This window comes from Phycodurus eques, chromosome 20, assembly GCF_024500275.1.
Source record: "Phycodurus eques isolate BA_2022a chromosome 20, UOR_Pequ_1.1, whole genome shotgun sequence".
Taxonomy (NCBI): Eukaryota; Metazoa; Chordata; class Actinopteri; order Syngnathiformes; family Syngnathidae; genus Phycodurus; species Phycodurus eques.
The window spans coordinates 7,296,155-7,320,899 of NC_084544.1; the positions used below are offsets into that span (position 1 = coordinate 7,296,155).

Consider the following 24,745-nt stretch of genomic DNA (forward strand, 5'->3'; position numbering starts at 1 on the left):
CTGGGCAAACGCTGTAAACAAGAACGCGGGCGCCTCTTATTGGCTTCTTGATGCAAAGTGAAGGTGACCGAGCAATTTCTGCTAACTCGCAGCAAATCAAATGCATTACTCCGTGTAAGTGGGTACTCCCTCATCAGTTTTCCCACAATGGGAGACGTGTCTTTTGGCTACGGAAAAATGAGCTCTATTGATTTGAGGGGCGAGGGGGGTAAAGGGACTCCACGAAGAGGCTCACTCGGCTCATGAGCTCCAAACGCAGTGACAAATGGACGGTGGGATGAGAAAGAACACCCTGTAATCAGATTGGCTATGGATTGTTGTGGGCTGAATGGATAGCTCTCGGGTTTTCCTCGAGCTGGAAGTCATAAATTGGTGCAGTTGAAACGGGGCGCCAACAGGGGATTGTTGCTCTGATTCGTTTACTGCACATGTCAACGCTGCTCAATACAGATAGGGAGTCGTCGTTGTCCCGCAAGAGGGCTTCTTAATAGAATGTACATGGGCAGGAGTTTAAAGGCTGTGTCATATCTGCCTCTGTGGATGAAATGGAAGCAGCCTGGTGCTGTACCTTCAAAGAGCTGCTGGCACGGTTCAACCAGTACAGTATTGTGGGCTGTGTCCAAAGAACAGGGTGCGGCTGGATTTGGCTTTTGGGTCAGATCATGGGAGACAACCCGTTCGTGATTAAACTGACTTGCTCAAGTTTGGCAAATCATGTATACCAGTTCCCGCATATGAGGTAAAGACCGGACGTGTAACTTCATGACAAAATGAAGAAAAGAAGATAGAGTAGTGGTTATGCACTTTTTAAAAAAAGAAGCCAAAGTACTGATGTTGCATTTTCTATAAAAGCAAACAAACTATTGCACTTTCCTGAAAAGAAGACAAAACCTTGAAGTTGCACTTACCAAAAAAGAAAACAAACTGTGAATGTTGCACTTTCTTAAAAAGAAGAAAAGAAGATAAATTGAGGATGCATTTTCCTAAAAAGACAAACTATTAATGCTGCACTTTTCTAAAAAAGAAGACAAAGTATTGCACTTTCCTAAAAAAACAAAGAAAATCTTCATGTTGCGCTTTCCTAAAAAGAAAAAAAGGAAGACAAACTGTGATGTTGCACTTATTATGTTGCTCTTTCCTAGAAAGAAGAGAAACCTTTAATTTTGGACTTTCCTAAAAAGAGGACAAATTATTGACGTTGTTCTTTACTAAAATAAATACGCATTTATTGATGTTGCATTTCCTGGAAATAAATGATTGATGATGTACTTTCCTAAAATGAAAACATTTCAGCTGTTACATACTATTAAGCAATATTTGTTTATATGACTCGCGACCTCATTTTTAAAATGTGATTATCATTTATTGGCAAATTTACTGCTTTCATTTTTGTTGTTGTTGTTGTCATTAAATCTGTTCCTGTTTACACAAAAGCTAAGAAATGTTATGTTTTGTGATTTTATTCCATGACTGTAAAGAATGCGAACCGAACTGTGATTTTAAAACCCCACTATGTACCAAATTAAAATGTTTGCTGTACTGGTATACCCTTAGTAATAACATAAAAGTAAAGGCCGCAAGTGTGGAAAAATGGGCCTTCACACTTTTTTCTCTCCACAGTGAAGGGATTTGCATATTAGCTTGTAAATGTTGCATGTTGATATGACGCTCAGATTCGACAACCGGAGGTCCCCCCCCACCCCCCGCTCAGGGTTTGTTGTTTTCTTTGAGCGCTTTTCACTAATCCCGCTTTCGTCTCTTTGTTTCACAAGTTATTCTGTACACGCTCAAAAAAAAGGCATCTACTCAAAAGAGGTCTCATACTGCTTGTCGATGTCAGTGATTAAAGCTGCCGGGGAAATAAATTAAGCACACAAAAGCGACACATTATGCAAAACAAACTATTTTATTACACTGTTGTATCTGTTTAGTAGTATTGGCACAGATGAAGTAGTTTTCTCTGTACTTTACATATTATACACTTCAAAATAAATGCGGGATGAAATACATGTTTCTCACAGTGATTTCAGACTGCTTTGTTGTTGGTTTTCTTTTTTACATTCATTTAAATACATGGAGGATTTTCCAGTTTAGGGCAGACAATGAATACCTTTTCACACACGCGTGACCGAAAACTGGCCAGGCGGTCCCGTAATGGTGACGCATCACCATCATCCTCACATCACACACAAACATGAGAGCATTTCTCTCTGTAAAGGGAGATCGGATTCAAATTGCATTGATTGCTTGGATTTAGAGATAAATATACAGTCTAAATTCCCAAGGATTAGTTGAGTTGAATTTAATACGCAGTGGAACCTCCAAAGTTTTACTCGACATTCGAACATTTCTACAAGTGTAAATGAATTATTATTAGGTAACCTCTGTATATTTTGTCACTTAGCATAAGACTACATGTGCTTAGGTAGTAAGTAGGAACTGTTGAAGTTGTTTGAATTCATTTTTTACGTTTTCGGTAGAGTAAAAATACAGCTGTTCATTTTCCCAAGGAATATTTTAACCCGTATGCTAATTACGTTGGCATCTGCGTGGTAAAATAATTTTGTGTACATTATGTTTTAGTATGATATTTGATTAATTGCGTGGCTCATTTTGTGGCGAGCAGCCAGACACTTCCTTGCGATGCCGCAAGTGCCATTTCTGGTCCTATCTTTTGTTATCACTGGTACGCTTCAGAAGAAAAAAGCAAAGAAAAAGTCACCTGATAGTTTCAACTCCAACTTATGAGGCATATTTTTTTTTGAAAATTGTCCAGAAAAACTCACTCCAAATTCTAGTATAATGCTTTTTTGTTTGACTTTGAAGGTTCCACTTTAAAACATATTATGGCAGCTATTCTTGGGTCGCTTGGCTAAGGGCTGTTTGGGAACAATTGTGCTCCTCAAAAAGATCCATTCAATTCTAATCGGTCACGACGACGCTCTTAATCTCATGACCAGAAAAGAAAACGTCGCGCCGTCATCGACTTGTTGGCGACACAAAAAGCGCAGACAGCTGAGAAGACCCGGGGTTAGGTCGTGACCTTCATCCACGGGGGGTGGTGGCGCATGTTTCAAGGCAAACACACAGATGCGCGCTGGGGGAAAATGGATTTTCTAAAGCCTGCTTGATGTTGAGTCAAGGTTGTCAATAAAGTGCACTTGCCGTCAACCTGGTGCAATGGCTAAACATACACGAGCTTCATGTTTAATACTTTATCTTTGCAGGAGAAGAGGGCGCGATCTGAATGGCTTCATGTAAACTTATCGACAAAATGAAAAAAGGACATTACGGAGAATAAATAAATAGATTGGGACACCATTGCAAAATAGAAGAAAATATATTTGTCGCTACAACAGCTTCCACTCTTCTGGGAAGACTATTTACAAGATTTAGGAGCGTGTGTGGGATGGGGGGTTGGGGTTGAGGTCAGGGCCCTCAAGTTCATCCACATCGAACCATTTAACCACATTTTTGTGGATCTTGCTTTGTACACATACCCAAAAACTGTTCACCAAAAAGTATTTGTTTTTAATTTATTTGTTGTGTCTATTAAATGCAGCAGAATTGGATCTATACATTAGCTTACAGTGTATTGCCTACAAAACAATTTTAAGTAGTATTGCACACGGTTTAAGGACACATAATTATACTGTACTTGTTAAGCTGTATCCTGTTGTTTAGTAAAGCGTAAGCCGAGTTTAGGTTACATTGCCTGGTTGGGTACATATTTATAATGCGTTGTTTTAGGTCTGTGCATGTTAGCATATTGCTTTAAGTATGTAAAATAAAGTAAACCGACTTATCCGGTGATGACGTCTGATCAAAAATCCAGCAAAAGAAAATGTGTTGGAACAGTTGAACTCATTTTTGCTTGAAATATGTATGAATCATAAAATATTGTTAGGGCTGAAGAAAAAAAAATTGAGCCGCGAACAAAATGAGCATTAATTTCAAGAATATTGATAACATAATTTGAGAATAAAGCCACAATTTTATAATCTTAAATTGTAGAATTATTAAAAGAAAAATTACATTATGAGAACATTTTTATTTTTTTTAAAATATTAAAGTACTGCAATAACTCTACAAGAATAAAGTCATATTATGGGGGACACATTCGATCATATTGTGGAAAAAGTAGCAGGTTTACTTCCAAAGGGAAATTTTGTCGTGTGAATTTGAAATTCTGTACATCTTTTTGTGACATCAGTTGTGGGCGTTGAAAATCGATGTTTTAATACTGATGTAGAAAACATATTTTTATCTTCTGGCTGGAGAAGAAGCCTGAAAAAAGTTTGCGGGGGAGTGAACGTCACTTAGTTATTAGTTAAACTTATTCTATATCCACAATAGCACTCTATAAGGGCTAACCTTTCGAGATTGACTGTTATATAGTTTTATATTACATTTAAACTACATACAACACTGGATACGATTTACTTCAAAACACCATCGGATTTCAAAATAAATAAATAAAAGGAGTAAACCGGCCGTGACATCGGGTACACCAACACATCTCTAATATCTGAATCAAGCCCAGTATGAAAAATTCTCCCCAAAATCATTTTTGGTCAACTTTGATCGAGACTACTAGAGAGGTATGATTAAAGCTACATAAAGCAAGAAAATGACAGAAAAATGTAAAAGACATTTCAACATTATTCCCAGATTTCTTATCAAGACCTTGCATTTGATGTTATTAGTTTGTGCATGAAGCGGCTACTCGGACGGCAATGGATGGTCCACACCTAAAAGAAGTCGCAGAAAGGGGACGCGGCGTAACTAGCGTGTGTTAGTGTTGCGGCTGACAGGTTATCGATAAGGCCAACAAAGCATCTATGCTGGATAGATGTTACATACAGTGTTTATGTTACAATTTTGCATCGCTACTAGTCACACTCACACCACTGGGTGAGCACTTGAAACAGTCACAATACACCAATCGCTAACCATCCTAACGAAACAAATACTCGCCTCGTTCCTAACAAGGTGATGTACTGTACATAAGAGTATATCCTACATGGTGGTGGTAATAGACAGAAGCACCGTTATTTGAAGTAGGCCAGTCCCGCCACCAAGAAGAACTTCTCCAGGAAAAGTTCAGAGTCCAAGACGGCGATGTGGGCGGCTCGGCCGATCAGCGTGTTGGCCGTGTTGGGCAGAGCGTGGAAAACGTTCTGGCGGATTAGCCGGCAATCTTTGGCCTCCACGAGAGGCTGGAGAAGGTTGTTGATCATCTCCGTGTAGACGGGGCCTGACGCAGAGGAAATAACGATGATTACAATTTACAGATGTGTCAGGCTAAAGTTGACTCGGTTACCAGGGGGTTAATATTTCACCACATAAAAGTGAAAGATTGAATCTCATGTTGACTGACAAATTTTACATTATTGTCTCATTTTTTTCTGTATCTTTGGTTTGTCTCTGTATTCTGAGTTTTGCAACTTTGCGATATGTTGGTTGCACTTTGCAGTGGTGTTCAACTGCAGAGATGTTTCTAATATTTTGTCACTCTTGTAGCTAAATAAGTCAGCCCCTCCCAAAATTAGGAACACAACTTAATATGCACACTGTCAATACAATCTTAACCAAAGTGAAATTAATACTGAGTGAGCATTGTTATCTAACGGCAGAAAGTGATGTGCCTAAAGTTCCCGCCAGTGAATTTATATCATATACTGTATATACAGTACCAGTGGTTTTGTCTTTGAGAGCGGTTTTGCACATTTCTATTCGGGCAGAGTGGAAAGGAACGTAACGGTCCTGTGGAGACGCCACCAGCACCACATTCTTGAAGAAATGGAGCCCTGACAGAAAAAAAAACAAAACAGTTGAAAGTGACTGAAGTGTGTGTGTGTGTGTGTCTTTTTGTATGAGTGTGAGAGAGGCAAATGAGTCAATTTACTGTAAATGGCAAAGCACACTTTTTCCTTTTGGTCTCTTGTCAGCGAGTGCTTTTAAAAGCGTGCTCTGGTGCGTTTTCAGTGATGGGGTGTCAGACGTGTGTGTGTGTGTGTTTGTTTTGGGGGGGGGTTATAGGTGGACAAAATGCATTTCTGTGATTATCGTTGTTTAGCCCGTGCAACAAACGACCGGGTTGTTGCACTCACACAGCAGGGAGGCCTCTCCCACTCAGAAACGTGACATAAAATAGGCTTATAAATATTTTAGTCTTTTTGTTGTTGTTTTTTTTAACGTTGGCAAAATGGCCCCTTTGCAGTTTTCCTACCCGGTTTCTGACTCAGGAGATAAAGGAACGTTTTCCGCGGATCCATGTGGTCTCTGAAGGTGAGCTGCAGCAGGGATCCCGACTTCTTCAGCTTCTGCATTAACCACAGACCTTCAGCATACATAAGCACAAACACACAATCCTGTCAAACTTTGCCTCAGAGATGAGTGGTGCAGATGATATTATTAGATGAGTCGATAAACTTTGTGGAGCACAAAATGTTCACGTCGGGTAAAAGTAGACCTTTATCCCTTTACAGTACTCCGCAAAATACTTTCAAACTCAAGATAATAATTAGAAGACATTTACGATCATTATTTTTAATGATGATTATACACAATTATGGTCCTTTTAGTGAGGTGAGCAAGGCCAATTTTGAACACCTACTTACATGACCTAACTTGGTTCTTAGTTTGATAAAAGGCTAAAAATACTTGAAAATTCTAAAGTTCTCTTCAATTTGTGTCTTAGCAGGATTTCATTAAAGCAAATAAATCGTTTTATGTAAAAATGGTATACTTCCCAAAGAACCTCTCTCTACAGATAATATAGCACTGTATTCCCTATTATCACATTACACTGTACTATATTGTACTCTTTACTTTAAGAGTACTCTGTACTACTTTTCTTTTGACAATTGTAGTTTCATTGAAAAAGAAACATGTTTGATTCAATCATTTAAAATCAAATTTCAAATGACACTGTTACATGGCACTAAAAGCCATGAAATGAAATAGCACCGTTTTACCCATCTTTTGACAAGGGCTCCCACTTTGTGATTGTAGTTTTTGCAATGCGGTGCAGTCTGATTTTTGTAAACGTGCACACCACAAATGGAATCAACAAATATGGCGAATTTTTATTGTCTTAGCCCCGCTAAAAACTATGTTGAGCCGCACCCCCAAATGTTTGGTTTCCCAGCGGAACAAACCTAACACTATACAAGTGAATGCAAGAAATGACGGCATTATACAGAGTTTCCAAACTTGAAGTTTGTACTACTTGATATTGATATTGTGTAGTAAATGGTTTTGTACTTGATGCCCATGTGGGGTGTTTGGAGGTCTTTGTTACACGAGGGGGCCGTCAGTGCGGCTGCCGTCGGCCTCACCTGTGCTGACCAGCGTGCTGTTGTTGTACAGCGTGCCCAAGTGCGGACCGGACAGCGAGAGGAACGTGTGCAGCCGGGGCAGATAGCAACGGAAGCGAGGCCTGGTCAGCACCGAGCGGATGATGACGTTCCCCAGAGAGTGGCCGATGAAGCTGTCGCCGTGAGGAAAAACACGGTTCAGAGAGAAACTGCCTGCAGTTAGGAATCGCCTAATCAAGAAACTTCTTTCACTTGTCAAATGTTTGCCTGTCCTCAAAGACAATTTTGAGGACACAGCATGACAATTCATTGCTAAAGCCTATAGTCACCTAGTTTAATTTTGCCACTGTTGCTGCAACTCCAACCAAAAACCTTCATCGCCATGACGACTCCCTCTCATCTGTGTCGACACGAGTCGGTATGTGAAATGAACTGGATGCTTTTTGCCTTACATGCACTCGACTCTCCGGAGAGTGCGGCGCGAGGGAAGAAAGTTGAGTGAAAATTCATTTTGAGGGCAATTAAGTGCTAAGACGAATAGCTTAATTTGATGGGGAACTTGGCAACCCGTCGCTGCATTATGGGTACAGTCAGTCAAGTATACATTCAAAAACTTTTGGCTATGAATGATAATAGCTTCCAGGAAATAATAATAATAATCCATTCTGAGTCACTTATCAATTTGGAGTTTTCCGGGGGCAATAAATTATCATGGGGACTATGGGGCTAGATTTCTTTTTCTTTTTTTTTTTTTTCTTCTTCCTGTCTCTGCTGCCCTCTACTGAGTACTGTATGGCGATTAGGAAGGAGTATTTTACTAGCAACAATTTTAAAAATAAACGTGCTTTTGGTTAAATGAACATAAATATACTTAATTCATCATCAGAATATTATTTATTAATTTTTTTTAGTGGACACGTAACAAAAACATGCAAGATCAGGACAATTACAATAAAAACAGAGTCAGGAGTGAGTCTCGAGTGGCGACATGTACTGTACACCTTGTCGCCAATAGGAGGGCAGTTCTAGACAAAACTGAGGATAATATTTAATATCTAAATATCGGTGGTGTTTTATATCATTAAATGGCTCAGGTGTAACTAATATTGTGGTCTGTGTCCTTTCATAAGGTGCACACTGACCTTATCCTGCCTATGGTGAGATTGTACAGCTGGATGTGCTGGATAATCTCATCCAGCAATCTGTCCGTCATGGTGTCAAAATCAGCAAACGTGTCCGTCTGCAAATAAAAAGCGCAGTGAAAATTAAAAAGAATTTAATGAATTGCTTTTAATGATTTATTTTGTTTTAAATTCAAATTGACTGGAGGTCATCTACAAACGTACCTGGTTTCTTTCAGACATGAGGAAGTCCAGCCGGGATCCTGGCAGGCCTAACTCAATGAACGTCTTCACCAGGCGAAGGTCTGCGCTGTTTCCTGGAAGCAAAGATTAAATTATACGGCACGACGTCTGAATCCGTTATTTTGACGAGCTGAAATGAAAGAGAACTCCCCGTGTCCGCTCCTATTCGGCCTTAACTGCAGGACTCACCATCCAACCCGTGCACACACACCACGAGGTGTATTCCGTCGTCAAACTCCTCGTCGTCCTCCTCAGGGGGGAAGTAGGGCAGGTCAGATGCCAGCAGAGGGAGGTCGCTATATAGGCCGCCCTGGAAGCTCACGCCTTTCAACAGCTTCTCCTTGGCTTTGAAGAAACTGGATGTGCGCGTACACGCCAATTATGTAACTCATGAAAGGTTGCGTCAAAAGATCTTAGAACTGGAAAATGATTCATTAAAAAAAAAAGGGCAATTTCATATTTCAACACTCAATTTGAACTTTGCAGAATTTGAGTCATTATTATTATTGAATTATAAATACACTGTTAATAAAAATTGTATTATGAAACAAACAAACACAGATGAAGAGTAAATAAGTAAATTTTACATGTTACAATAGTGAAAGACATTCTTATTTTTAAATAGGATCATTAAGAATGTTGTTGTTAAGATTGTTGTTAAGATTTTTATTGTTTTCTATGATGATGATGATGATGGTTATCGTTATTATTAAATTGCAAATTAAAATGCAAATTTCCCCAATGAGAGATTAATAAAGATGATCTGTTTTGGTCCTCATGTCGTGAAACGAAGTAACCAGCTATTACATATTTTGTCAGTATTCTGTCATTATCAGTATCACAATATAACAAATACAGCAAATACATAATCAGTTGGCAGAATGTCAGATACACACATATGACTCTTGCTGCACTTAATATTGAAAGTGGTCAGTGAGTGTATGAAAAAAACATGTCAAAACAAACCTCAGCATGCGTTCGTTGGTCTCGTGGTCCACGCCAAGATGGTTGGCTAACGTTGAAGAGATGATACCAAAGGAGCCCAGGGGCTGATTGGTGATGGGTGAGGTAGTCTGGCGAGTGGACATGCCACTCATGGACGGAGAGTCTCTTAGAACAGAGGAAAAGGGCAGACAGGTTGGCGCGCAGGACACCGACATGTTCACCACCTCCGCCATCTTCTTATTAACGAAGGCCAGGCCCGAGTTGGGCTCCTTCGAGGGCTTCGTCTGCTCATTGGCGGTCTCGTTCTGGCTGGCTGTTATCCCGTTGTGGTCAACGCGTGACGTGAGCTCATCGGTTGCCGGCCTCGTGAGGTCACAGTCTTGTGAGGATCCCGAAGAATCAAGTTCTAGAAGTGTTCTGGACTCCTGGGTATGAAGTTCAGTCTGATGGAGACTTTGGCACTCATTGACGTTGATGACACTCTGCTGGTCCATTGCACTTTTATGAGCACTTGGCTTTTGTCCACGACTGCAGGGAAGTGCTTCCAAAGCCGCAAGATGCACATCCTTCACAGAGACACTTACACCACTGATGTGGTGATTCACATTCTCCTCATGGGACACCATAACAGGACTCTCCTTGACGTGAGGGCCCTCCACAGACTCGCAACTTAGCGCCGAACTGGATTTGTAGGTCTCTAAAACGTTTTGGGGATGATTTGACATTTCAGAACTGACAGTCCCTTCACTACTAATGTTTGTTATTGAACTTGTGTCTAAAATCAATGATTCTGACTGCTCCGAGTTCAAAGAAAAGTGGATTTGATCGGAATGTTGGTGTCGGATTAGACTATTTGGGGCTTGTACTTCCTGAATTGGCGGTGCGCAGTCCTCTTCGTTGTCATCAGGGCTACTGATCTGCGGCGCAGACATGGATTTGGTTAGTTTACAGTTGTGGCTCTGCTCCCGCTCGTCCTCATAAGGCAGGGAGCTTATCGACGTCAACGAGGCCTGTATGCCTCCACTCGGAAGGCTGCCGTTGCTTTCCATCTGCAGGCCCTCCAAGGAACTGCGAAGCACCGGGTGCCGAAATACTTTTTGCTGTGGAATTTCCCGTTCACTGGAGAAATCCAAAGGGGGTCGACCTCGCAGCGCTACTTCAACGGAGCTGGGCTCGCTTTCGATACCCGAGTCCGAAATGACCGAGGATGAGCGCTTTATGATCTTAGAGATGACTGAACCTCCTCTGTGAGGCGCCTCCTTTCTGAGACCACCAGGAGAGGAAGCTGAAACTGAACGTGCAGAGACCACAGGGTTGCTAACTGAAGCATCCTCACTTTGGCCATCCATGAACTGATTTATGGGCATAGACATATCAAACTCATTGTCCTCACTCTTTTGGCTAATGCTGTCCTTTGAGGCACCATAATGGTAAGAGCAATCTTCTGTAACAAGATGCGCATTACCATTATTTTGGATTTCTTCTGTTCTACAAGAATCGGGGTCAGCCGATTTTCCCAGGCCTGAACTATAGCTTGCCTCAACTAATGAGACATCCTTCGATTCCTGTGGATCTGCGACTGGTTGTTCAATACTTTCCTCAGTTGGAATGGTGTCCTGAGAATGTTTGCAGTTGGTCTTACTCTGTTTACCTATAAGCGATACGTAGGTGGTCAAATCCATGCAGTCGTCACTGTCCGAAGGATCCTGGGATACTTCAAAACATTTGGCTCTCAGGCCACTTAGGTGAGTCCTGTTGGCAGCCACGACGATAGCACCTGAGTCGGTATGATCGTCGGACGTTGCAAGAACCGGCACATGGGGTAACCACTCTGGAAAGACAAGAGCATGATGGTTCTCGAGCAAATATTTTGTCTCCTAACATATCAAAAAACATGATTCACCTGTTTGACAAAACTCCACATATCTGTCCTCAAAGATGATGGGAAGACTGTTGCAGTCGCCATCAATGTCCAGGCACTCGACAGGTAAAGGAGGCATCTTGGCCAAGTAGTCTGAGCACCGCACTTCTGCAGCAATCTGGCCCTGTCTGTTGATTCTTGTGCACAAAAATGACCATTTAGTGAATGGGTTCATCCATTTGTGTTGATCTGGTTCTTATACTTACAGTTCCTCTTGAAACGTCAGGGATGTCTCTTTGGGGTGCTCTGTGAAGAAGTATGCCTCTGAAAACCTCCGCACCTTCCAGTAACGAAATACAGCACACCACTAGGATCACACTGCAGTTAAAATGTCACAGGCTGCCATTAAAAGAAAAAATAGAAACCTTTCAAAAATCTTCCTTTAATTGCGAAATGATCATTGCCCGTGACCTTCTTCAGCTTAGAAATGCTTCGTAGTTTAAACTCAAGCACTGTGAAAATGAATCACCAGCAGGAAAAGATTCCTGGTTTATTTACACCCCCCAAAATAATTACAGAATACTTGTTAATTGAAATTCCACTGACGGATGAAGGCTTGCCAGCATCCCGCCGCCACGGGGTACTTTAATACCAAAGCAAACATGTTCATTACTTTCAGACAACTGCAACAAAAGCAGAAAGCAGAATCACCCCACAGAGCGACGCAACAAACAAGCTTTTGTCTTTTTTTTTTAAATGGGCCCGTGATTACACAGCAGTTGGTGCAGATATAATGGTTGTCAACAACAATCGATTTAAGGTGCGCAAGTCATTGCATTTGTATTTGTATTTGTGAAACTGACAGCATTTGTATATTTTTTTTTGTGCGCAGTATCATAGGGTGACATAAATATAACAAAAATGTAGATCAATATACACATGGTCAAATAATAATTAAAAAAAACCTTTAAAAAAATGCAAATATTGAAATATAACTACTATATATATATTTTATTGCAAAAAAACAAAAAAAAACTAATTGAATTTAAATGCTGTGTTGGTGCCTCTCACCCTGAGCGTGTGGTGCTCCTGGGCCAAGTAGGACAGGATGTGGGGGTTGAGCACGGCCGCCTCCAGGAAGCGGCTCCACAGGGCGGCCAGCTGCGTGCAGAGGTGGCCCACGTCACCGCTGATCTGCTCGGCCACCTTCTCGTGGCCTTCCTGCAGCTGTCGTGGACAGGGGCGTTCCTCTCAATACTATGCTACGCTGCAGTTTGATATGACTCAAAAGTGACATTTGCTTTTTACGTCACTCGGGAAAGTGATTGGCTAGCACACTAATATGTAATATGTCAGACTTATCAAGCTATTGTTCTTTATTACAGATACATTTATATAAATGTTTACAGATGTAACCTTTGACTTGAAAGCTGCTCCAAGAAATCAGTGTGTCATTGGGTTTTGTAGCAAAAACATGATTTATATTCAACCATACAACCATTTCATATCCATGGTTCGTCATCGCTATTATGATTCATGTATTCATTTAAAAAATAATAATTTTAACAGTTGTTGGTTTTTTTTGTCTCATTACAGTTTTGTGTGTGTTTAACATACATACCTGTAACTCTATTGCGAGCTGATTTAGCCTCTCTTCAACAGGCAGGGCTTCTGGGATAAAGCAAGCAGTGTTGAGTAGAAATTACTGCCAAATTTTTAAATCAAATGTTATTGAAAACAAATAGTTTGTTACACACAGCAACATGAAATCATAGTAAAATGCTTTGTGAGACCTGACCAGTCGAGAAAGAGAGTTTATAAACATTATGAAGCAAAAAATAAAAACTATTTTAATAAAATTCAATTTAAAAAGTGTAAAAAGGTTATACTATAATAAATGGAACGAAATAATGATATAAAAATAAATACTGTACAGTTAACAAATTATATAATTGAGAAATTCCTGCGCATGAATGCAGGATAATGCTACTGATACTGATACAAAGTTATGATCAGATCCAATAAGCTGTAGTGCAAATGTATAATGAATTGTGTAAAATAAGAATTTTTGGAAGCCAAAACCGAAATAAAATTAATGTAAAGAAAAATAAAACCAATGTGTGACAAACAAAATTGTATGTACTGTTAACAAGATTGGGGGAAAAAAAGGAAATTTATAAAAGAAATAGAAATTGAATGTAGGCACAGGTATATGGTGCTTAATACTGTGACTGTATTTTTTTTTTTAAATAAACGAAATAATACAGTCAGGCCATAATTGATCAATTCCTTTACGAGTACATTTGAATGCAGTGAAAAATCATTTCTACTGACTAATATAGAGTTCTAAAATGTAGTGCGAATTCATAGTTTGTGTAAATTAATACTTTTTGGAAGCCCAAAATGAAATATGAATGTAAGGAAAAAAATAATAATCATAAATGCATCACACATGATTAACGTATCATAACTTAAATAATCCAGTGTAATTTTAACATGAATATCGAGATAATAATTATGTTTTAGACCTCAAATAGACCATTCAGACTTATTTTGTGCTCGTGTCCATAACGCAGCTCACCCGTGTCCACCTGCATCTGCTGTAGCTGTGGGACCTCCTTCATGAGTGCCGTGCAGTAGCTGCTGAGGCCACCGTGGGCGGACAGCAGGAGGCGACAGAGTCTTCTGTGCCACGTGTGCGCTCTCTGCAGGCAGTCCTCACTGGGCACATAAAAGCTCCCCTGGGGAGAGAAGAACCAAGCAGGCAAATGTCAGCTGCTATGTAGGTCAGTGGTCGCCTCTCCGAAAAAGACCCTTCCTTAATAACGGCCGTGTACACACATTTGAACTTTATAGCCTCCACTGAAACAGTTGTGACGGCTGGCGGCTGACCTTGTGTTCAAGTGGTTCTTTTAGCGCACTGGCAAAGTCATGGTAATTACATGGAAGATCAAATAAGATGGGAGAACAAATGGTGCTTAAACACAGCTTGCTGGGAGCCGTAAATGCACACCAATATCGTCTGCATGCAGAGCAGCAGGATGTAACGTGGCCTTGTTTTTGACCTTAACGGTAAAACATAAAACCTGCTTCTCAACCCCGAATCTCAGAACTGTGAGGCAGACATGCTAACCACTAGGACTACGTGCTGCCTGGAAGCAAACCACAGAATCAAAATAGCGGAAGGAACTACAGTATGAGACTCTTGCAGCAGATGTCTGCCAGGCAAAGCGCTGATATACTGTACTGTAAAAACGGCATCCTTTGATATTCCCCACATAACCTCTGCGAACAGAACAGCCATTGCGGCCATGACGTTGTGTTCACAATCCTGATTTATCATCTAGAGAAGCCATCACTTCAGATATCAGCAAGCCTTCGCCTCGACCACAGGCTGCTGGTGCCTGACCTCAAGCTGCTTCAATTGACCGTTTTTCGTGGTGAGAATGTTTTAGCTCTCCTGGCTTAAAAAATAAATAAATAAATAAATAAATAGAAAACGGCTCATGCCTGGAGTATCTACAGACATACTATAATTTGCCCCGGGCAAGTTCAGTCTCTGGCCCTGTCATCATACCGGTACGCTCTGTAATTGCAACAGCGCAGTATAAGCAAACCAGGAAGGAACATCTGGAGGTTTTCTTTCATAATTTTCTTTACCTATAAGCAGCCTGCGAGGCCGCAGAGTGACGGGTGGGAAAAAAATAACTTATATGTTTTTGTTTGAACTAGTCATTATACTGAAAACTATGTCTTTGTCTATGCTGACAAAAGTTGGCTTCACTCCATTTCTTTTTTATTTTACCTTAATAGTATATGGAGAAGTCAAAATGTTCAATAATGTGTTGTATGTGGAACAATTAATCAAGTCATTGACTGTTAATATTCTGCATCGTCAGTCAAGTAAATGTAGTCAAATACCTATCCCGAGTGGAGAGGATGTTTTTCCGCCATCTTTTAAAATGACTATTTCACACTAGCTACTGACAACTAGGATTTCTTTTTAAAAATCTCACTAAATCACGTTTAGTGAGAAGGAAGCTTTTCACCTGCAGCTACGCAATATGTGTCACTTGTGAGCAGAACTCATGACTGGGATCGAATGGAGATACCTCACCCCCAAACCCCCCTACAACCCAATCCAACCCAACCCAAACACTCCCTCCTCCTGACCCGTGGCCTAACGCCAGAGCTTATTAAAGTGGCCAGCCAGAAGTGGGAATAAAAGCAGGAGGAGGCGACTGGGGCGCTCATTAAGATTTACACTGGTGACGTCCAAAAGAACCTCAAATGCAACTTTAAAAACTGGAACCGTTTTACACCCGTACAGGGAGGCACAGAGTGGTAAATTTGTATTGAAAGTATATTAGTAGGTCACGTTTTAGTGGTGGGGGAAACACATTTGTGGGTTGAACCCACTGCTAATAAAAATAATGTAGAAATACCAACAATTACATACTGTATAAGGATCTGCAACTAAAACAAACTGAGAATACATACTACTGAAGGGACAACTTCCACGTTGGTATCATCAATAAATTTGTTTGTACAAGAAATGGATTAGTGAATTATCGTAGTTGCTGACAGAAAACTAATATGATCAAACATTTATTGAGCAGCAATATGTGCCTCCCGCGCTGACGCCGACTCTGGAGCCAGGCCTCGACTCTGTTGGGGCCACAAACGTGTTCTACATCTAATCATGAATATCATTCCCAGAACAGGATTTAAATGTCACTATAAATTATCTTGATGATGTAAGACAGGCTGGGTAAATAACGTATCCATGTAACAAATTCAGCTCAGTTTGTTCCACTCATCAGCTCTGTTAGTTTTAAACTCTGTAATCTGTGTTAGCGTCTTTTTTTTTTAAGCCTCAAATGACCAATTCCGAGGATGACACACATCATCCAAGATCCATAATTCCGATTTGGCTGAGACTTCATGCAGCATGATGGCGACTCGATGCAAATGGAATCCAGATCCATCAAGTCTCCCGTCTTTAAACAGATCACACTTAACACCACATGACATCTGAAAGCTGGAACATCTATGTAAATGTTGTTTGTCTTGGACTGGATTTCCTCCGCCATACCTCAGAGATGATGGGCTTGCAGTACCCTGCTCCGAACACAAGGTTTTCCATGGCAGCTGGGTCACTGGTGCTCTCGGGTGAACCTTTTCCCAGCCAGGAAACCTTTCCTGTGCGAGCAAAGCTATAGGAAGATGACACATGCTCAAATACAACATTTATGTAATGTATAGGAAAAACTATTAAAAAAAAATACAAAATATTGAGGGCTTGATGTTCCCGTGATATCGTAGTTAGGTGAATTGCCCATTAGGCCCGCGCAATAGGACTGTATCAAAAGACCCGCTGTGGTTTGTGCAATTTTAAAGTCATGCAAATGCGGAAAGGCTGCCTTTGCTTTACCTGATTAGCGGCTGATGTAAGGCAACCAGTGAGGCATGAATGGAGACCGAAATGACGGACAGGTGGAAGTAGTCGAACATGACGGGAACGTGATGATGTAAGCCTCTCTGCGGGTGGAAGTGGAGGTTGAGGGTGCGGCTGCTGATCAACGGAACATAGGCGATCTCCGCCAACCTGGGAAAGTAGACGATAAATTCAGAAATGTATGAAAAAAACTCATTACAGAATGAGGTGGGTCATTAAAGATCCAGGACTGATTTCTCAAAAATACAAAAGAGGCTTTCCAGCGAAATTTCATGATTGAACCTTAACTCCACTATAACCTTGCCAGGTGAACTTAATTGACCATCGCTAAACATTTGAATGCACGCCCAACTGTTTAGTGTTTCAGTAGTTTTTGGACAACTTGCTGTTTTGTAACAAGGACCTGAATGGCAAAATTGGTGTCTGATCCATGACTTGACCAACAACGTTCACATCTGTCTTTCTGTGACTTTCCCAGACTTTCTGCATCTCTGCTGTTTGAAGCCTTGCAGTGGCGAGGTACTGTTGCTCAATCCGGTATATGCACAACGTACTTCCACATTCAGTAAAACCGGTCGTGGCTCGGGTGATTGGTGAAGGGAATTGTGAGAAAGCACCTGTAGGAACTTTAACAATGTCTTTTTTAAACACAAGATGTCACCACAGAGCCACGAAAGATCACAATATTCACTGTTTAGGCATCATTCCTGTTTACATATATCATTTGTATATAAAAAAGATACTGTATTTATTTATTTAATATTTGTCTGAAGACACTAGCCAAAACGAAAACAGCATTTTAGCAAGTTTGGCTTCAAACAATCATGTCATCAAATCATATTGCTCGTTAGCGTAGCGAACACATGAAGTCCGCTGACCTGTTTTCCAGGTTCCGCATATGTTCCGCATATAACAGATCGCGAGGTGTCATCTTGGTCTCTGTGATGTCAAAATGTTAATAGAATGATACCAATTCTCATTGAACCAGGAATGTATTGGTCAATTGACGCATCAAATACCAAATACAAATGTAAATTTTGTTGTTCAGCTCTTTGTTAGAGAACAGCAAGTTGTACAAAAAGTACCGAGACATTAAACACTTGAACGTGCGCTTTGAAAAGTTTAAATAGGATCAAATTAATTTCACCAGAAGGGTTATAGTACATTTCATTTTCATTCTGAAATAACCCAAACTTTTTTGTGGTAGCGTATGTGTTTTTTTATTTTGTCACAAAACAGGCGTGAAGACGCTTACTGTTGCTCGTTGTCGGTGAAGTGAAGGTCCAGCTTCAACTGGAAGTCCACCTCGCTGAGGGCCTCCTCCAACTGCAAAGACGAGATCACTCAGAAATTAATCACAGGTGGCTACAATCTATAGGAAGAGGAACATTTTCATCTGGATTATGAATTAATTCCAATTCCAAGATAACCTGAGCTAATACAATTTGATACAGAAACATTCTACTAACATTCATTTAAAAAGTCTGATGCCTTTTCATACAACCAAAGCCAAGGCTTTTCATTGTAACTACTTTATGCCCAAACAAACAAGAAAAGCCACCAGGCTACTTTCTTTTCGATAGCTTAGGAACCAGTGCCAAATATGTGCATGTGCCATACTGCCTTCGCCCCTGCGGCATTCTATGTCCGATCCCAAGGTGGGTGCCCTGAAAACCAAATACAATGTGCCCTAAGAGCAGTAAGAACAGCATGTGTGGCGTGTGACACATTTTGAAAATTGTTTAAGATGTTCAAAATCAGTATGGGGTACCCAGCTTTAGTGGTACTTGAAGGTACTTGGAAGGCCATCAGAAATTAGCACAAATGCAATAAAAACACAATATTGCTCATTTGGATGCTACTTTTTGCAGGGCTCAATTAGCTATATAGCGTTTAATATGTGTGGAACACTGTACATACATACTGTATAGTTATATATCACCTATACAACATGCTACATATCTTGTAATCTTATGGAAAGTGAGAGAACTCATGCCATAGAATCAAAGGTGCCCAGCATAGTACAAAAATAAAACAGTCTGAAACAGAAACAGAATAACTAAGGGAGTCTTTTGAAGGTTTAGGGTGCAGCAGCCATGTTAAAAGATTCACACGGCGGCGGAGATGTAAGTGCATCCCCGCTGCCTCCGACAACAGTAAACAACAGCGATCTCGCTCCTCTGTCCAGTATCGATGCCGCCATCGATCAGGCACGGACTGCGCGTACGCGAGTAGGGGGAAACGCAGACTATTTTTGTCTACGCAAACTATTTTTGTCTGCGCTATCTCAGGATATGAGCAGCGGAAAACCTCGAGAAGGTTAATGAGCCAGGAGCCTTTGGGAGAGCTCCCTGCTGACACCCGACATGTCTTTACGCTCCTCTGTCTTCCATTAAAAAAAAGTATACTTTTATGCAGATTTATATTTTGCACATTCCGTCATTTATAATTCAACTGGTGCAGACATTTTTTAATAAACAATATCTGACATGCAAATTGAAAATAACAAACAGCGACTAGTTCGAATCTATATACAGTATCCCTGCTGCTAATACTGTTATGTGGACGTCACCTTCACTCTGACGGAGGAGCTTAAATGACGCGTGTAAGGAAATGACGCACATAATTACATAGTTTAAAATGTGACTATGCAACAATATGAATCACAGTACAGATTTTCTATGGAAAGCAACACCAGATGCACAAAATAAGGGGATTATCGAAACTGTATAAAATACGGGTTATAAAGTTTTCAACTAGACCACTATAGTTTCAGAGGCTTATGATGTAACTCGAATAAAATGACCAAAAAAATGCATACCAACAATAACCCATCCAGCCTATTCCAACTCATTTTGAATGAGAGGGGGGTACACCTTGACGAGTCACCACCCCATCGCAGGGCACAACAACCATTCACACCTATGGGCAAATTATAGTCTTCAATAGCATGTTTTTGTAATGCTAGAGTAACCAGGAGAACATGAAAGCTCCACACAGGAAGGCCTGAGACAGGATTCAAACCCTGAAACCAAAAACTGTGTGGCAGACGGGCTATTACACTAGAGCATCGTGTTGCCCTACCTACCATATTAATAATGATTAAATTACAGAATATATAGAAAGGCGGCACGGTGGCCGACTGGTAAGAGCGTCAGCCTCACAGTTCTGAGGACCCGGGTTCAATCCCCGGCCCCGCCTGTGTGGAGTTTGCATGTTCTCCCCGTGCCTGCGTGGGTTTTCTCCGGGCACTCCGGTTTCCTCCCACATCCCAAAAACATGCATAAATTGGAGACTCTAATTTGCCCGTATGTGTGACTGTGAGTGCGAATGGTTGTCTGTTTGTATGTGCCCTGCGATTGGCTGGCAACCAGTTCAGGGTGTACCCCGCCTCCTGCCCGATGACAGCTGGGATAGGCTCCAGCACGCCCGCGACCCTAGTGAGGAGAAGCGGCTCAGAAAATGGATGGATGGATATATAGAAATTCCCTACAACCTTAAAAATGTCTCTAATTGCCTATAATAATGGTTTAACACATAAAAATATTCCAAACTCTGATCCGAAAACAATTTAATTTGATTTCAAACTCATCTTAAGATATTACCCTTAAAAATAAATAAATGGCTTACAGATGATTGGATTTTTTTGGAAAATGCTTTTATTTTTGTTTAAATACACTGGAAATGCACATGTACAAGCAAATGCGTTGTGGGTAAACTTAACTCCTCCACCAACAGGCAAAGAGAGACAATTTCAATTTCCTATTTATGAAGGGCTTTGGTGACATTTTAGGTGGTTCAGAAACAACATTAAAACCACAACTGGGTCAGTTTTTAGCAAATAGTTGGGGCTAGGTTCCACAGAAAGAAATGCAGAAAGGTGAATTTGTGAATAGTGACCCATGATTAAGTGGGGGATTACTGTATAGCCAAAAAAAAAAAACGGCATTTAAATTGTGTAACAGCCCCCCCCCCCTCCAAAAAAAAAAAACAGCAATGGAATGAACCCGGAGAGGAAAGCCATAAACATGTGCTTGTGTACGTGGGCACACAAAATGTCACCCGCGTGACTCACCCTCTCTCCATCCAGCAGCAGATGCACTTTGAAGACCATGCAGTCGTTGACGGTGATATCCTCATTCCTGTAGAGGATCTGGAATATCCGGCTGAACACGGTGCCGTCGTACACCCCCGGGGAGCTGAAGCTGCATTCGCCTGCCGTGCGACACCGCAGCATACGTTACAACTCTCAGCGGCGACGCTCGTTCGCCGAACACGACAGGCTTTAGCTACAGATATGCAAATGGTGTCCAATGCGCGTAGAACGTTAATTTGAATTTGTAAGTTCATCTGAGTGTGTATTTCGACAGACAGAGGGCTTTGATTTGGATACCTCTTGGCTGGTGCACGTTTGAGTTCATCGGTCTGTGCCGTTTGACAAGAAGGAGTAAAGATGTCGACATCTGCACGTTAGCTTCTCACGCTAGCTGCCAATAGGTTAGCTGTCATATGTATCGTGTGATAAAAAGGTAGCGCTATTTTAACGTTTGACATTACGTTATTGGTTGATTTCATTTAATATATGTGTCATTGTTCATGTCGAAATCTTTAAAGCTGTTTTTTTTTGGATGATTATATTAAACATTGAGTTTTTGTTGTATTTTACATTTGTGTAGAAGTGAACTGTACTTTTCTTCAGCTGGACCTGAGAACGTAGACAAGGTGGAGTTGGATTTATGAACAGTTCCAAATTCCAGTCAGTGTTATTCTGAAGACAGCCACATGCTCAGTTATAAGAGGGTGTGCACACGAGTCCAACTGTATGAACTCAGTTGTTTATTTTTACCTCCGCTCTCAAAACGATCTTTTTTCCCCCAATTGAGTTATACAAGTTATAGGTCACATTAATAGTGGAAAAGGTTTTGAAAGGATTTATGTTGCTCTCCTTAATATAAAAAACAAAACAAAAAAACCCTGCCATTTGAACAGGGGCGTGGCCTTTTAAGGAACCAAATTATGGTTGAATAAAAAAGTATATAATATGAAGTAATAAGAAAATATATATAATGATACAAAAGCACAGTTTCTGGACCCGTGCTAATGCTAAAAAATAATGGAAAGCAGTTTCATCTGGGTCTCTGCGTTGTAGCTAGCTTACTTTGTATTTGTCAGTGTTATGTTAACATTTTATCTTTTTACAAATGCACAACACAGTCACGAAGCAGAAGAATAACATAGATAAATTAAACTTGCAGGGTAAAAAAGCAGCACACAGTAAAAAAAAAAAAACAAAGGCTCATGGTATACTGTATTATAGAGCACCGCTGCAATAAGATGGCTGTGTAGCATGCGGTATTTTCACACAAGCCGCACGGCTGTCCAGCTGCGAGCCCCGAGAGGCTTTTGAAGTGTCCCGCAGAGACGGTGTCCCTGTCTGTCTCGGTTTTAATCTGCCCCTCTCAGCGGGGGTCCCTCCTGATAATGCTGCGGCCCCCTGCAGCATCGAGCAGCCCTGAACGGGACGAGTAGGAGTGTGGAAGCGTGACTCTTGTTGGATGTGTGGAGGAGATCGTGTTAACCTTTGTGCCAGTGTGCTGCTCTCGTCTCGATAATAAACGATTCCTCAAATCTGCTATTCCTAATTTTTAAAAAAAAAAGCCATAGACACAATAAAAATTTTTGTTTGTTTGTTTGTTTTTAGCAATTTTGCGAAATGTACAGACCTGAATAAACGTTCTGGGCCTCTAGTGTGAATATAGAAGGTTTCCTGCCACCCAGGGATATGAGGGAGTTTGTCATTGTGTATCAGTGATACAAGAATAAACGCAGAGTCAAGCTCAAAAGCAGCGAGAGTTTTGAATGGCCTCTTCCAACTATTTCAAACCAGACCAAAGCACTAATGACCGTCACAGGTTTTAAACACGTTGACAGCAATAAAGAGAATGATCAATCCCCAAAAAATACAACCTTATATATAGTACATATCACTTTATTAGTATTTTGTTGCATACTATTTTGTCTAAAAACGCGCACCCGTCACACACATCAAACGCTTATTGCATAATGAGACGCTTCCGTCTGTACACGTTTTGGGGCGTTATCACATCCTGCACTTTAAAACCTGCTGAAATGCCCCTAAGCTTTAGTCACAGTGATTCTGTGCCAGAAATAATCTGCTTACAGCCTCTGCTACTCCACATCTGCTGTGTCTATATTTGTGTGTGTGTGTGTGCTTTAGTGCCTTTCAGTAAAACCCACAAAACTCTCAGCGTACAACTGCTCTTCATGATACTATGACATTCCGCCTTGAAAACCACGACGTAATTGCGAGTGAATGACCATCATTAAATGCTTCAGACGAGTGTTTGACGCAACCCGTCTCACACACACACACACACACACACACGTGATGCGTTTGTCTGGGGCCAAATAACTCAAATGTCAAGCATGTACTTTGAGAGCGATCACAGTCAGGGATTATTTCCTGTTGCTGCGTATGCTGAACATTTTCACCTGTGCGCTTTTCCCGCTCTGCAATCAGCCTGCGAGGTGAAAACAGGCTTAATTTGTGACCTTGTGAAAGGAGAAGCAAAGCAAGAAGAGTGTGCGGGCGGCAGATTTATGATCTGAATATGGATATGAATATGTCATGCATTGGTTTTCCTTCTGAGACTTTCACTTTGTGAAAGCCAGTCAGTGAATGCATTACCTGTTTACAGAAAATGACAAATCAAAGCTGAAGTGAGGCATATTATTTGTATCATAAGTCGACATTTGTCTTGTCAAGCGATGTATTTTTCATTTCTTGTAAATCTTAACTTCTCTTGTATTTATGTTGGCGGCTTTGTCCACTGCATGCGCCACATACCCAGATCAGCAAGGTGTAATTTGGTGGTTTGATGAGGAAGTGCTGCCACCACGAGTGAAAACACAGTCGATGCTGACATTATGGTGGCTCACTTTTAGACTCAGGGTAGTAGGCCTCACAGTAGACAGGCTGATATCAGCAAGGCTCAAAACAAAAGGTGTAAAGTGTGTTTAAATTCAGTATCCTTGGGGTATTTTGATGAAAGCCACCTCACAGAAACGTTAGACACCTGGGAAATGTTTAAATTTGCCAAATAAATGCATAATATGTTCCATTTAAATGAATGCTCTGGTATTTATAGCCATAGGTAAGTAATGCTTATGATTAACTGTATATGCTATTTAAAATTCAACTCATGCCATCAATTTATTAGCTAAGGACGTTGGTATTTGTGCCATTTCACCAGAAACGACATAAATCAAAATCATACCGACACACATATCTGCTGCTTTAGCACACCAAAGTCTTATGTTGATATACCAAAAAGTGCTTGTGGTAAAAAAAATGCCTTTGAAGAACAATGTCCTCTTTAAGAACTGATCCACATAATCCCACAAGGACATGCGCACACACACACACACACACGCGCGCGCGCGCACACACACACACACACACACACACACACACACACAGGACTCACCAGTCCGGAGAGGCTAAAAATAACTGTTATTACTGTGAATCATTATTGTAGTGAATTGGCTTCCTGAATTGCTGGAGAAGCAGATAGTAAGGCTCGAGAAGGTTCAGCAAGACAAAAAAAAAAAAAAAAAAAAAAGCTAAATGTCAAGTCGGTAAACTGAGAGCACGTGATTATATTTCAGATTTGCAAGATATAGATTGTATAGGGTTGCCTTCAGAAATCGGTTAACCTCTACGCTATTATGACGAGTGGGAACCAGTCTTGCGGGTTAAGGATTATGCATCACA

At 40.8% G+C, this 24,745-nt stretch overlaps 1 protein-coding gene across 4 annotated transcripts in view; it reads right to left on the bottom strand.

Annotated features, from left to right (window-relative positions):
- Positions 1-1,887: 1,887 nt before the first annotated feature.
- Positions 1,888-24,745, bottom strand: part of fam135b (family with sequence similarity 135 member B) — a 32,700-nt gene continuing 9,842 nt past the window's right edge. For 2 of the 4 annotated variants that reach the window (XM_061664673.1, XM_061664669.1), the window contains 17 exons: positions 21,026-21,165; positions 18,206-18,276; positions 16,927-17,100; positions 16,588-16,708; positions 14,074-14,233; positions 13,114-13,163; positions 12,564-12,719; positions 11,759-11,832; positions 11,535-11,689; positions 9,653-11,462; positions 8,876-9,042; positions 8,669-8,760; positions 8,465-8,562; positions 7,344-7,495; positions 6,233-6,343; positions 5,697-5,810; positions 1,888-5,257 (listed from right to left, as the gene is read on the bottom strand). In XM_061664673.1, coding sequence (XP_061520657.1) covers positions 5,052-5,257; positions 5,697-5,810; positions 6,233-6,343; positions 7,344-7,495; positions 8,465-8,562; positions 8,669-8,760; positions 8,876-9,042; positions 9,653-11,462; positions 11,535-11,689; positions 11,759-11,832; positions 12,564-12,719; positions 13,114-13,163; positions 14,074-14,233; positions 16,588-16,708; positions 16,927-17,100; positions 18,206-18,276; positions 21,026-21,165 — 3,851 coding nt within the window. In that variant the 3' untranslated portion in view covers positions 1,888-5,051. The remainder of the gene's footprint in view (positions 5,258-5,696; positions 5,811-6,232; positions 6,344-7,343; positions 7,496-8,464; positions 8,563-8,668; positions 8,761-8,875; positions 9,043-9,652; positions 11,463-11,534; positions 11,690-11,758; positions 11,833-12,563; positions 12,720-13,113; positions 13,164-14,073; positions 14,234-16,587; positions 16,709-16,926; positions 17,101-18,205; positions 18,277-21,025; positions 21,166-24,745) is intronic. The other 2 variants (XM_061664670.1, XM_061664672.1) reach the window with 2 other exon arrangements.